Raw genomic sequence first — 15,309 nt, forward strand, 5'->3', positions numbered from 1 at the left:
AACCTGTTGGGGTCACCGTCTATATTATACAGATATTTATAATTAAAATAGTCTCTACATTTATTGTGGCGCAGTTTTAAACATAATAGCTTAAACCAAAATAAACGGCGACAGCGTAGTTGGGAGTAGAATGGAATACCGAGACGAATGTCGGCAGGTTCAAAACCTAAGAACATGCACCTTTGACTTTTGTAAAGTTATGTGAGTATTTTTTTTTGTATTAACTCTTGCTTTAACGGTAACGGACATCGTGAGGAAAGCTGCATACCTGAGAAGCTTTCTATAAGAATATTGAGCGTATACGAAGCCTGTCTCTCCACACCAGGTCAGCGTAGTGGACTAAGGCCTAATACCTCTATGTAGAGGAGGCCAGTGCCCAGCAATGGGACAGTATATACAGTACATTATATTAAAATCATAAATTGAGAATAAGATATGTAAATAATACGTAGAAATAAACATTTATATTTTTTACTTAGGAAAAACATCAGAATACAAACCCAACGATTTTTATCAAAAATATTATACGCCGAACAATTACTATAATCTTTCTACTGTAGCATCCTTCAGCGTTTATGCAAAAAGATTCATAATTCTCTCCGAAAATCTGCTACTATTTTTAACGCAGCATCAGGTTTCTAATTTAACGGAACTCTGAATTATTCCTTTTAATTACAAGGAAAGGCTCCCTGCTAATGGCTTTCGAAGCTCTTTGGTGATGATCGAGCATAGAGCACATAGAGTAACTTAAATGAATAGCAATACTCTTTGCCTGAGACTCTTTGCAATACATAAGTAATTATAATAATTCTCTTTGAATTTGACTACGTTTGACACAGATGTGATTGATAAGAAATTTTTAATTGACTTTATTTACGCTGGATTGCACGTACGGCTTTGTTACTTATAAATGGTTTTAAATTTATACATATTTGCAGGTGAGTACTTATAAGTTATTTTTAGTTACTAAGTTGAACAAAAACAACGCGGCAATAGCCTAGTTGGGTGTGGAACGGACTGCCAAGACGAATGTCCGCAGATTCAAATCCCAAGGGCATACACCTCTCATTTTCTAAAATCATGTGTGTATTCTCTGTGAATTTATCGTTCCCTTTAACGGTGAAGGAAAACATCGTAAGGAAACCTGCACATCTGAGAAGTTCTCTATAAGAATTTCGAAGGTGTGTGAAGTCTACCAATCCGCACTATGCCACCGTGGTGGACTAAGGCCTAATCCCTCTCAGTAGTAGAGGAGGCCCGTGCTCAGCAGTGGGCAAGTATATAATACAGGGCTGATATTATTATTTATTAAGTTGAAAAGGACATTATTCACTAACAATATACCCGATGACGTAATGTGTCGACCCTTTTTAAGTGTTACATGTTCATTTCTAGATATATTCAATTCTACCAATAATGATATGAACAAATATGTATTTATGAACGTATGAATAATTAGATGATGCACGCAACTCCGCTCTTTAAAAACCTTCCCCAAAAAGTAGGCTTAAAACTATAATATAATATTAATCCATGTCATGCTCTACCTGTATGCTAAGTACCATCCAAATAAATCAAAATTTACTGGTGGTAGGTCATTCATATGTGCCAGTCCGCCTAGGTAGGTACTACAATATAGTACTACCTACTACCTACTACCTAATTGTACTTACTGCAATATGTATTTCTAGCGCCAAGCAACATTGTGTAGTCACTGTTGTGTTCCGATATGAAGGACATTGTAGCCAGTGTAACTACTGGACATAATAAAGACTTAACATCTCATGTCTCAGGTTGGCGAGCACAGTGAAATACCAAACAATACTTTGTAATTCAAGGGGTTGGATGGTGTTTCTACTATTTATGGCGTTCGTAACGCTTACTATCAGGCGAACGGCAAACTCTTCTCGGCATTCAAAGCGATAAAAAAATGCGTTCAGCGGTTTCTAAGCGTCTAACAAATATCCAAACATCGTCACAAACTAGCTTGTGGTAGTAGTAGGTAGGTAAATATCATCACAATTAGGACTAAATACTTTCACCTTCGTAATCACATTTTGCGGCGAAACGGTCTAGCTCCGTAGAAACCACGAATTGCCTCTCGTGAAAATGAAAATTCGCATTCCCACCCGGTCTAAATATAGAAAATAAGGCAACAATCCCCAATACGTTTTGTCCATTATCGTTTGGTTTTCGAGTTTCGCAAGTGCTTATTATATTTTATTTATTATGAGTTTGTGCTCGCGGTTTCACTCGCAATATTTGATTTGTAACAAATATAAAAAAGTGCCTATATTGTGTCTGAAGATTCCAACTTTGTCAGTACCGAATTTCGTTAAAATCGGATAGGTAGACAGAGTTACTGACGCAATTATTATATTCGTATTCAGTTTTTTTCTTCAAACTTAAAATATAGATTTTATTGGATTATGAGGTACAGGATGTTTGCTGGCTTTGTACGTTGTGAATATAACTTTTATTGTTAAAGTCCTAAGGAGTGTTTTTGTACAAGAAGGAAAAACGACCTGTTCTCCTGAAGTCTCCAATGTATATTGACAATGGTAAAAGTTATTTTTCCTTCATGTTTATAATTAGCGTAGTAAATAAAGGATTTCAAAACTTAGATATGTACACAAAAATACCATAGTTTCTATTTATTTTAAAAAGTTATAATTGAATATTATTTATAGATCTGATTTAAAATTTAAGCTTTGATTTAAAAACCCGATTTGAGTCAGCGTAGTATACGAATGTAGAGTTTTGGCACGAAAAGGCGATAATCATAAGATGTCAACTAGAAGCAAAAAGGAAAAGCAGTTTATCATACTTTTTTTTACTTACGAAATGTTACTCTTATTTAACTAGGTATATTTCAACCATATAATATATTATATAACTAAATCATTTAGCTGGTTACAATTATTATATAGAGTAACATAAATATACCTACCCAGTAATTTTGTGCCCAAATTAAGCATTCAGTTGAATAAAACACTAAAAAAATCTACATTTTCAAATCGATGTCCTCTAGCGTGTTACACCCTGTAAAATGAATGATAATGAATGCACGTGGTACATTAGAACTTTGTAAACTAGTTATTTAACCAATATAATTTTTATGGCTTGTTAACCCATTACTGAACGAAAAATATTTACCACACACAATGATATAACTATCTTACTTTATTGTATATTTTCAAAACTAAAAAAGTTTTTGTAACCTACATATTTTAATATGTAGTTTTTGTGAGTTAAGGGGCCGTTCAAGTATTACGTAACAATTTGGAGGGGAGGGGGTTCATGTAAAACGTTACGATGCGTAACAGGCGCGGGAGCGGGGTGTAGAGTCGTGCGATATATAACATTGGATTTTTTAAAACCCTAACAAAGGTATTTTAGCGATTTTCTGGTACTTTGCAAAAAAAATGAAATTTTAGAGTTACATAACTTTTTAGGGGGGGCGGGGGCATACAGGAAAACGTTACGGCGCATTACATGGGGGAGTAAGGTGTCAAAAATCTTCAAAAATTGTGTTACATAATTCTTGAATTGCCCCTCATGTAATTTTTCTAAATGTTGGCAACATCTGATCTGGCACATTAGGTTTGTGATAATTAACTTCCTCCTTTTTGCGACTATGTCCGTCTTTTTTGTGGTGTTAATTACGTTTAGGTTCGATACTTGCAACAAAAGCGATATCGACCGATGTCTAAACATTATATAATAATGAAACTCGAGAAAACCTTGCCGAACATTATTTTATATTAATTTGTACAGTTTATTTTTTTTAACGATTTCGTTATCGAATTATTATTTTTATCTTTTTTATCAATTCATCAAATTATGATTAAGAAATTTCATAGTATTTCCCTTTTTAAAAGGCCGACAAAGCGCCATCCCGCTGACCGCAGAGATCATTTACCGTCAAATAACACAGTTCATTTAGTTACAAAAAACAAATACATTAACACACTGTTAATGGAAATTACAAAGGACGTTTGTGAAGCGCCATGTGGAAAAACAACCGCCGCGTACAATTAAATGTGTTTTCAGTGACGGTCTTCGGCCGAGCGAATTGAATTTAACCATTGTTCATCGTATGACGTGTTATTATGCCAACCCCGAAACATGTCGTTTTACATATTCAGGACGCGCTATGCATTCCTAATAACTTACAATATGCTGGTATTGTGTACCATTGACTCTTTTCGAATTTTTTACGTATAAAAATATTAATATTTACACTGTTTGATTGGTTTGGAAGGATGGACCAGCTTCGTTACTTCCCGTAGATATTATCATAACATCGTATGTATATGCAATATTGTAAACAATTGTGTTTAGCTAAATGGAGGGAGAGGTTATGAACGGATTGACCTCTGCCAGATAATTCATCGTAAAACTATGTACTATTATTTTATCTATAATAAAGATATGGGAATTTAAAGCTATACTTTTATCACAAAAGTTTTTTTGAAGACTCTAAAAATGTAATACATAGAAGTATTTGCTAGTGTAACTTTGCTAGCACAAGAGGATTTTTCCAGAGTACTGCAAAAAGTTACGGTTAAACAATATTGAACATTAAAAACAGATGCATACATAACAATAAAAGATAACAACTCGTGTATGGTCTGCTAATCTGAACATTACGGTCGGGTGAGACAAAGTTGGAAATTTATAATACACGTGTATTTAATGCTTGTAAATAAATGTCTCAAAATGCTCGCCGCTTGTAACAGCTCACTGAAATCTTTAGGAGCAAAACTATATTCAGGCCATTTTATGCTAGATAATGATGTATTAAATATTTACCAAAAGAATATAAAGCACGCTTTGCAAACTTAGCCAAGAGATGAACAAAGTTATTGAAAGCAGTAAGAAGTCTAGAACGGAACGTACTGGTCGTAAAAACAAGCAAAATCGATGCTAGAAGAGTACAAAATTTTATCAAAATTGTATGTCAATTTTTACCTAACAACGACGATCAAAGTATGCAACAGGAATAGCAATACACAACTAACTTGGTAAAGTATTTGTATGAAGCGAATTTTTTGGTATTCACATTTTTATCTCAAAAAAACTACGGCAATATTTACCGAATACGTGTTTACAAAAATAGTTTATTTATTAATATTTTCATCCAACATGTTCGTTTTCTGTCCGATATTTTTGAGTTATGTACGTTAGTGGCACGTGCGTGGTATTGTGATACGAAAGGTCTCTTTGAATGATTTATTTAAATTGCCCCAAAAATGGTGGCCTCAAGGGACACGTATATGGAACAATCTACGAAGCGGGACACATTGTTTTACTAAACAACGGGTTTTAAAAACAGTATCTGTCGTATATTTCGTTTGTACTTCTTTGGGGCATTCTTTCTGCATCACTGCACATTTTGAAATAAAAGGTCTAAGTAAGCGAGTCTGTTTCAAAGAATTTTGCAACCTGTTTGTGCCATTTTAAAAATACATTTGATTTGATGCATCTTTCCATGTTTACTAAAAGCACCTACTATATTTTGCCTTTCACGTAATATTAATAAACTTCTACAACATTGAACAAACCCTGTATTGGCATTGTTTTGTTTCAACAATTGTATATTTATAATTATTTTATCTTCTGATTTAAATTAACGAATAACATGTAAAGCGATACCTTTTTCCAGGGAATGACTTTAAACCTATGAATGTATTGTCATTGGCTATGAACTATATTACTTATTATTGATACTTCGTATCAGAGCGTAATTCAATTTTTATTACATCACTTTAAGATATTTAAAAGTTTCTTGATATCGTAGTTAATTCCTTATTTATTTATTTATCAGTTAAACCTTACCACTAAAAATACATACAGACTTTAACATTATGTGGATAAGAATATAAATATTTAAATATGCTTTATAATTATAAGTTAAAACTGCTCACAATTAAATATATCAACATGGAACTTCAATAATTATATTAACAAAGCAAATCATAATATTATTTATTTATTTGGGCAATAAAAAAAATTACAATGATTATATATCACAAGTTATCATAACATATCATAACTTGTGTTTTCGTGGATTCAAATTATTTCGTTACAAAGTCTAGTTCTATCTTTGATTTCTAAACAAATCACAGACAAACGCGTAAGTTTTTGGCTGATGTAGCTCTTTATATCACCACATATATCGAAATAATCAGAAATAATTAGTTGGCAAGTTTAGTACTAATTTGCAAATGTTGGCAGATGCACCACATTAGTATACCAGGTGACTATGTATGTAATAATCTAGATTTCGTTACTTGACTTTTGAAACGTTTGTTTTTAATGTCTGTATTCTTTCCAAATTGATACACTATATTTGAAAACAGCAATACTTGCATATACAAAACTTTATGTTGGTGGCTCCCCGTGGAAAAAGCTTCTTAATATAAAAGTAACACTGTTTCAAGGGCATAGCTACCGTAAGCCTAGACTATGAAGTAGGACCACAATCCAAGAGAGGGAAGCGGACCATGACCAGTTCTTAACTCAAAACATAGGCGTCATCAGGAGGAAGAAGAGAAAGGCAGCTGCCCCTTTTCTGTTTTCGCACCTGGGTCCTTGGCTACCTAGCTATGCTACTGCACTGTTAAATTTTTCCATAATACAAAGGAACCTAGACACTACGTAATCTACAACAAGGACTATCTTCCAAATATAATCCAAATTACCGCTCCGATGTTGTAATTGTACTGCAGCGCTTTGAGGTCCTGGGTTCGAATTCCTGGTCGGGCAAAGTGATATTTGGGTTATTCTGCTCAGAATCTGGAATTTGCGCCCGATATGACGATAGGCTCGATCCCTATCACATTATGGGACGGAACACACTTGGCGAAAAGTACGTGCCCTGGTTGCGCTTCTACATAGCCCTTCGGGGATAAATGCGTGATGATGAGTGAGTGTATCATCCAAATCAGTCGAACGGTTCCCGTATTTACCTCTAACTAACAAGCATCTTCACAAACATTTGCGTTTATAATTAATATTTGTGTATTTTCATCAGATTTTTACAGTCCACATCGAAGATACGCGTGTGCCCATCTGGATAATTCTATTCTAGCGACGTCCCGAGGAATGTGATTGGACTCATTGTTATGTGCTACATTTGCAATTGTTTCGCGTGGACTCTCGATTTGGTGCAAAGGTTGGTACTATGTTTTAAAAGGTTGCCACATCGGATTTTTCAAATTACTAATGTCGTTTAATAAAAACGAAATACGCGTAAATGAAATTAGTCCCGTAACGAGAATCAAATCGCACACCAAATATAAAATATATATAAATACCATAATTCCTTGCTAAAGACTTTTTAAATTAAATGTTCATGATAAAAAGAAAAATCTTCACTTTAGAGGTTTAAAGTCAGTAAAGTTTTCTCCATTAATCAATATTTCCAATTATTATCTATTAATTTGTTTACTACTTTATTTCAATCAAAAGGGGATTATATTTGTTATAACTTAAACAGTCCCCCTTATTCATAGACTTTATTTATCTAAGGACGGAGCATTGCTGTGATAACAAGTCTCTTTCTCAGCTTTATTTATCTGACAGCTTGCTGTTTGTTCAGCTTTGTTTATCTGACAGCCAACTAGATTTCAGTTGTATCACAATATTAGCCAATCACAACGGCCCTATGTCTGCGCACTGAGAAACAGACTTGTTATCACAGTAATGCTCCGTCCTTAGATAAATAACGTCTATGAATAAGGGGGTAAGTATTTAACGAGTCCTTATTATGATAGCTAAATTTTGATATGTAACCCATAATGTTATTTTGGTATACCTACATAATTATAGATGTATATGTCTATTGAATACACTCGACACTCGTCTTCTATTAATAAAGTCGCAAAAAAATAATATAGGATTTTATGTTGAGAAAATTTGGCACATATTTCTCAAAGCATTTAATCAGATTAAAAAGTATGTGGAAATACGATCCTGTCTCTGTTAATTGGCATAATATACCCATTATTTTATATTTACTATTACTACGAAGGCATATTTCAATTAAAATTGAAATCTCTTACAAAATCGAAAATACCGACTGCTATTTTCTGTGCAATGTTTTTGAAGGTGTGATTGTTTTGTAAAGTAAATGAAACATTACCTAAAGGTAGCCACAAATATTGTAAAGGAACCAGTAAAGAAGAAAACAACGAGATAAAAACAGCTTTTCAGCAGCGAGATGAACTCAGCTGTAAACGCTCAGAAACGGAAAACAAATCGATACCTCACCGGATTGACCTAACACCGCATTGAATATTAAAGTAGTAAAATTTTTAGCACTCAACAACAATGCTAAAATGAATAGCCGTGTACTACTTTGGGTTATAGATCGTCTGTATTCTCTAGAAGTGAATTGTGAATATCGTTTTCTTCTTAAATACATGTCAGTTGCCGTTTGCAGCGTGGTGTTAAAACAAACTTTAAAAAAGTCTATGGGTAATATAGGTATTTGAACGCTTAATGAGATGTACTGCGCTGATATTCGTACTGTTTATTTGTAAGTCCTTTAACACCAAGAATTCTAATTAGAGTTATTTCCAAACCGCTCAACGTCAACAACAAATTTCTAAGACAGTGTAATGTCATGAACATTTTGCGCCGGCCCTATAATCGAATTCGTTGCCAAATATTTTGTGCTATTCCTGACAACCCATCGAAATTCATTGTTATATAAAATTTAATGTTATTTTCTTATAATGAAGAACTTGTTTCCCACGACTCGCGAACGCCACTCCCCGAAATCAATTTGTTATCTGACAAATTATCAGTGGAAAACAGTCAACAGAAGAAAAATATTAAAACGCGTGTTTAGGTATTGATGATGCGCATATAACTAAATACCTATATAAACTTTAGTACCATAAATATAAAAAAGTACCATATGTGAGTAAAGATAATATCGACGCTTGAAAAGCAATCATATCTAAGCGACAATGAGTCAATTTTTGAGCAGTGCTTTAAAGTTTTGATTTTAATATAAAAATTCAAAACAATTCAACTTTTAATTTTATAAAGATATAGTCTAATGTTATTAAAATTGTCCTAGACCTACAAAACCTAGCTGAAATGACGCAGAAAAAAATGGCGATTCAAAATATTTATATAATTAGTTTTCGGTATATTTGTCGCTTAGATATTATTGCCTTTCAAGCGTGGATATATTCGATCTTACTTTCAGGTTCATCACATTCGCACTAGGATGTGTGATGTCTCTGGCCATATGCTGCGGAATGGCGGTTGCGATAGTGGCCGGTATCGCCTACGGTTACAATTATTCTCTGGCCGAATTCCTGACCTTTTCACGTAAGCTACCCCATGTTACCCAACGTATTACGTCGTGCATCCGGGAATATTAAAATTATTGTAAGCGCCGAACAACTTACGTAAAATCTGTGCCTATTTTTACATGGTTACGCATTCATTCATTTGTAATATTTGCGTCTTCAAATGGTAGAACTTCGTATATTTTAAACTTATGTAATATTTTTTAAATATAATATACTAGTGTCTGATTTATACCCGTACCTACTTATTCTTTATTAATATTTATTGTAATTTAAAATATTTCAAATATTTTCTACGGAGCCACGCAATTATCAGTGTTTTCAGACGAATAACTAATTGAACAATCAAGCGAACAACTATTTATTGAAAACCTGCTGTGAACTAATAATGTGCGTTTCGGCTGTCGGTTTTTTGGGGTTCTAAAATTTTTGCTTAAGATCTAGTATTACATATTTTGTTCTTGAACGAGTATTATTAATTACCATCTGGAACCTTCTATGATATAGCACCTAAATATTAAAAAAAACTGCTTAGAATTTAATATATATATATCTAATATTATGACACAGGGTCTGACATTACGGTGTATATGCGTCGAGGACAGTTTTTGGATAAACCAGACCTTCAATCCTCCAGAAGATCTGGCGACGACACTTATGATTGTAAGTCAACTTTTAAGATTGTTATAATAATAATAAAAAAAATAAAGCATGTGAATACCAACCCATAGGCCACCGTGGTGGGTTTAAAACCTTTCATTAGTAAAGAAAGCCAGCAGAGAGTTAATATACATTATCCTCCTTGCGTCGTTCTCCTCAGTTCTGAGGTACGTGACCACCTCTCACTAGGTAACGCCGTATAATATCACGCCATCGATGACCGACAGATGGCCAACAGTCGGGCTGTTGGCCATCTGTATTGCGTCGTATACAGAAATATACATTATACAGGACTGTTATTATTATTCAGTTTATTTAAAGTCATCTTGAATAGAAAACTCTTTTTGTAAAACAAATTCATTGACCGCTCTTCAATTGGGTCAGAATAAGAGGCTTACGTGGATCAACGACCCACGCTTTTATCTAGAAAATTTTAAACACTCAAATATTTATGCCTAAATCATAATTGGTCGTTAAGAATTCAAAGAAGGCCGACTGTGTGCTACAAACCTTCTTCCTAGCACTTGTATTGTTTAATTAGAAGATAAATAAATTGCAGTTTATGAAATGTTATTTATTAGTCGATTTAAAAATATATTTTGGCTCCAATGAAAGGCTGAACATTTTTTTTATAAAACATTGTTGAATCATAGTCTAGTCGAGCGGTTTGCACGTCTTGTCAAAACGAGCTATTAATAAAAAGTTTTGATATTGACAACATTTATTTGGATATATGTGCAAATTTAAAGATTAGAAACGCTATATGTATCCAAATTATTATTAGATTAAAAAAACAAATAAATATGTACCTATAGTTTACCATATGACAAAACAAAAAAAAAATTACGCAATATATTTCATATTCGTTGCAGTACTATCTTCAAATATCACATCGGACTATCAAGAGGAAAGCCTCCCTGAAGACACAAACCCACTCTCCAACACATGGCTAAAAGCCGAAGACACTAGAAAATATGCAGAAAAACTCACAAAATACTCGTCAAAGAACAGAATCAAAGAAAACCTGTTGGAACCAGTGGTAAGAGACACAAATGTTGTAAGACCTGTATGGAATGTATTCTATTGCATTACAATATTTTTTTGGGATAATTCCCGTCCACGTATCTTCCTAACATACTCTGTACTCGTATAATCTAAAAATAAAGAAATTCTGCACGTAGTGTATACGGTGTATAGTCAAATTTGGTTTACTAAAGTCTAAAGTTTATACAAAAAATATCTAAAATTAATAATTCATCTCGCTTTATTAGTCTTGTGAAATTTAAGAAGAAGTTTCAAAGATTGCATGTAATTTTTCATTTCTGAATTTCATAATTGAATGCATCACTCGTTTCTCATCTTTTATCATTGGAATACTTATTCTATTATATTTTAATTTCGCTTATAATATTTTTGATCTGTCTATCATTACATCAGATGAGAGCCAACAACCAGTATTACAAATTAACAACACCACCGCAACGGCAGATTTCGGTTGTACCAAACCGTGGAATGCCAACAGTAATGGTACAAAGTGGCTCATCGGATATAATCATGAGAGAATTCCGGCCCGTTGAGCAACTAACTTCGAATCCTGTCGACAGAGAGTATGATTACATTAATTTTGATAAGAGCGAAAAGGCAAAATCAGAAGCTAGTGAACAGACCACTGGAGCGGACACGGACGATGTCGAAATACAAATGGATAGTACGAGGTAATGAAAATGTTAATAAATGTAAAATTAACGCAATCATAGTAATAATTCGGTTTTTCTAACAATGTTTTAAATGTGGTATTCTATTTTTACAATAGATATAAAAAGAAATAGATTATGATAACCTGAATCCAACAAATGTCCAGGTATCGCATTCAAAATTTCTTAGATTGAGAAATTAGGCATGACGAGTCTTATGAATAATGTTTGGACTCTAAATTTATACCAGAATTTTGATATTGATTTACTATGGAAGACTTTCAAAGTCCTTCAAATATTATAGATCAAATAAGTACTTACCCAACACTACTTACTTCTAAGCAAAATAATGATTTAAATTGTTTTCAGTCTAAAATTAATGCCTAATATCTATTTACCTTTGTTTTAATTTTAATTTTATATTGATGTATTAAATTATCTGAATGCACAGTCAGCAACAAAAGTAGCTAAACAAAAAGAAAATTTCAAATAGCCACCAATCGTTTTTTCTTCATTAACATATTTTTTTTAAGAAAACGAAAGAATATTTCGTTTGAAGTTAATGTGTTGACGCTTTTTGAAGTTTTTAATTTGTTCAACTACTTTTGTGGCTGACTGTACATCAATCCTTTCAATGCTCATATGTTTTCATTTTGTTTCAGTAAGTACGCCCCAATGAGATCTTGGGGTAGGACTAATAGTCCACGCATTGTTATGGACTACCCAACAGAAGATACTGATGAAGACAATATAGTCTACAAACCTGTGTAAACATTTGAAATAAACATATCCTGATTTTGCTATATATTTTTTTATTGTAAACCGATAAATTCTACTAGAGATGTGAAATACAAACCCTTCGCCTCATGATGTGGTAGAGGACGAGCGGATCGCTATATCGAGCACAAATTCCAAACTCCACGCTTGTACTATATCACTTTTGCCGACCCGGGAGTCGAACCCACGATTCACCCGGGTTTAACTTTAAACCTAGTGCTTGAGCAAAAAGTTAATAAACAACCGTGAATACCAATAAAGAATATGGGCGTATAAGCGTATAGATAGGTGATAAGTCTTTCATTTGTGAAACTTCGGCTAGCTATGTACTTCCTTCATGCCGTTGTTATATTATTGTCTGTTGATGGAACAAGGGTAATTTATAACCGCCAGATAATCAAACCCCAACTTTCTTATTAATTCCTCTTTTATAAAACCAGCCACTGCCGAGTGTCATGCCAGCTAGCCCGCAGTGCGAATTTTGCATTACCATCTAACTAAACATTATAGATGTTTGTAAGCTACTGAACTGATTTTGATGAAATTTGGCGAAGGATTAAACCATATCCTGGACTATTATGTAGGCTATTTTACATTCTGGTAATAAAGTAGTAAAATAGGATAAATGCTTGTATAAAATAACAATACATTTGTTGTTCAATTGAATTTTATTTTTCAGAACTCATTGGATGTTAAAAAGACTATTGTGTTTTTTTTTTCTGCTTGAATTATACGAATCGGTTCCAGATTACTTATACTTCATATATCGATACATAATTGTCCTCTTTATTTGACGCTATATCTTTTACTGTAACTCATGTACGTATTGCATATTTTTATTGATTTTATTTAACACATTTAAAAAAATATAGCCTACTAAATACGTAATAAACAAAGTTATAAATTATAATAAACAAAAAATTTAATGTTGAATAAGTTATGCTAATTTCGGTAGTCGCATTTGCCCCACACAACCCTAATTAATTATTCCTGGGTAACATTTTTAAATGACCTGAACACTTTGACACATAATTTTACTGTTGAGTCGCAACTTGGGGTTGGTAACAATATTGCAGATTTAATGCAGATAAATTCTAATTTTAAAATACATTACAGATATAAGTTATTCAAAAGGCGGTAATTTAATATCTTATCATCAAATTTCAGGGTCAAAAATAACATCTATTATTTTAGTTTTTGTCTTTACTTATAACAAAACCATTTCCAAGGTTAGAACATACTGATTTTTCAGAAAAGAAGTTCATTTTCATATGACTAAAATAAGCAAATATTATGTACGCGAAAGTATTATGTTTGGTTGCTAAAACTTTCTTTGCGCCAATTTTCACTTTCACAAAGGCAAAGGTATTCTTTATCATACAGCCAGAAATTTATTTGATGAAAATAAAATTATTAAAATACCGCTGCAACATAATGTCAATGTTATCATTGGTGTTTCACCAGCTTTTCATTAAAACAGTTATGTCGTAGATATCCTTAAGTTGAATAAGTTAGGTTGGAACTATGTACACTCTGTACAAGCTTAGCAAACGAAGCGATCGTTCCACGAAAGTGGCTGACGAGCGTCTAAAATTAATGTGATACTCCTTTTCAAACATTTTGAAGTTAGAGTATTAAGATCCGAAACTTGAGAATTGTAAAATAATCAAGGAGCATAATTTAACTAATTGCAATCACTTTTGACCTTAAGAATGGAAGTGAGGCCAGTGCCCTTGAGCGTTGACCTTGGGCACTACACCAAAGCTAACTAGATGGCGGTACGTGTAGCTACACGGTATTGAACAAATTATTACATCCTTGATTGTCAAAATATTAGGTATGTCAAAGTTACATTTGAAAATATTATGTACTAGCTTTTGCCCGCGGCTCCGCCCGCTCTATAAAGTTTTTCGGGATTAAGTTTTCCGTTATAAAAGTCACGCTGTATATTTTCCCGGGAACCTATATTCTTCCCAGGGTCTCAAACTGTCTCCATACCAAATTAAAAATCGCATTTGTATAAACTTATAAAAATATTTCCGCTAAGATAAACGTGTCTAAAAGTTCTTGTGCAATATAGTACTGCGAGAACTTGCTAGTCTAAAATCGGCTCTAGTGTGTACTAGACTCTCGTTTTGTGGTCCAAAACACGTCTAGGTATCGACTTTAAAACGGAGCCCAAAATAATAATATTCAAAATGGTGGCCAGCAATATCAAATCTAACATATATTTCTGTTTAGTGACCATTGATCCATAAAATCAATATTTGTAATAAAATAATTCAAACATCCACCCACACCCAAATGCCAATTATTGTAATATATCGCAACACCGAAAATTACTCTTAGTAACCGAGTGACAAAATATACATAGTTACCTAAAAATATTGTAGTTTGTCAAAAACCTTTAGTATGGAAGGGTAAGGCATTTAATATAAATTAGACGAAGTTCAAATCACATGTTAATATTTTTTAATTCTTATTTGTGTTTTTTAATTTTACATAGAGTGTATACAGTATTATAGAATATTTTATGTTACTTAGTACATAATATACACATCCTAGATGAAATGATGTCGACATCATTTTGTGAGAGCGCCTGACAGCGCGTAACTGCAAATATTCCTGTTACTATAAGCTGTTGTTTGAGTAGGCGTTTTTAAAAATAATTAAATATTTTGTTGTATATAACGGTATTAAAAAAAAATAAGATGTTTGTATTTAAAAATACAGTATAGTATTATTTCAGAATATAGTTAACTCAAGTAAATAAGAGAGATATCGAAATGTTAACGATGTAAAATTCTTACCGTTGAGCGATGTTTGGCAGATATTAATTATGATTT

At 33.0% G+C, this 15,309-nt stretch overlaps 1 protein-coding gene across 1 annotated transcript; it reads left to right on the forward strand.

Annotated features, from left to right (window-relative positions):
• The first annotated feature begins 803 nt into the window (after positions 1-803).
• LOC115439879 lies at positions 804-12,489 on the forward strand. The gene is made up of 7 exons (XM_030163925.1): positions 804-938; positions 7,040-7,180; positions 9,227-9,351; positions 9,903-9,995; positions 10,865-11,031; positions 11,430-11,707; positions 12,349-12,489. The coding sequence occupies exons 2-7, from the start codon at positions 7,131-7,133 to the stop codon at positions 12,455-12,457; spliced, it is 822 nt and encodes a 273-aa protein (XP_030019785.1). The 5' UTR covers positions 804-938; positions 7,040-7,130; the 3' UTR covers positions 12,458-12,489.
• The last annotated feature ends 2,820 nt before the right edge of the window (positions 12,490-15,309 follow it).

The sequence above is a fragment of the Manduca sexta genome, chromosome 14 (genome assembly GCF_014839805.1).
Source record: "Manduca sexta isolate Smith_Timp_Sample1 chromosome 14, JHU_Msex_v1.0, whole genome shotgun sequence".
Lineage (NCBI taxonomy): Eukaryota > Metazoa > Arthropoda > Insecta > Lepidoptera > Sphingidae > Manduca > Manduca sexta.

What these genes read in the sequence shown, in the direction of transcription:
- LOC115439879 (XM_030163925.1), top strand. Translation starts at nt 7,131, where the DNA reads ATGTGCTACATTTGCAATTGTTTCGCGTGGACTCTCGATTTGGTGCAA. An exon ending in CGAATTCCTGACCTTTTCAC is followed by an intron (nt 9,352 to 9,902) that starts GTAAGCTACCCC and finishes ATTATGACACAG; the next exon opens with GGTCTGACATTACGGTGTAT. An exon ending in TGGCGACGACACTTATGATT is followed by an intron (nt 9,996 to 10,864) that starts GTAAGTCAACTT and finishes TATTCGTTGCAG; the next exon opens with TACTATCTTCAAATATCACA.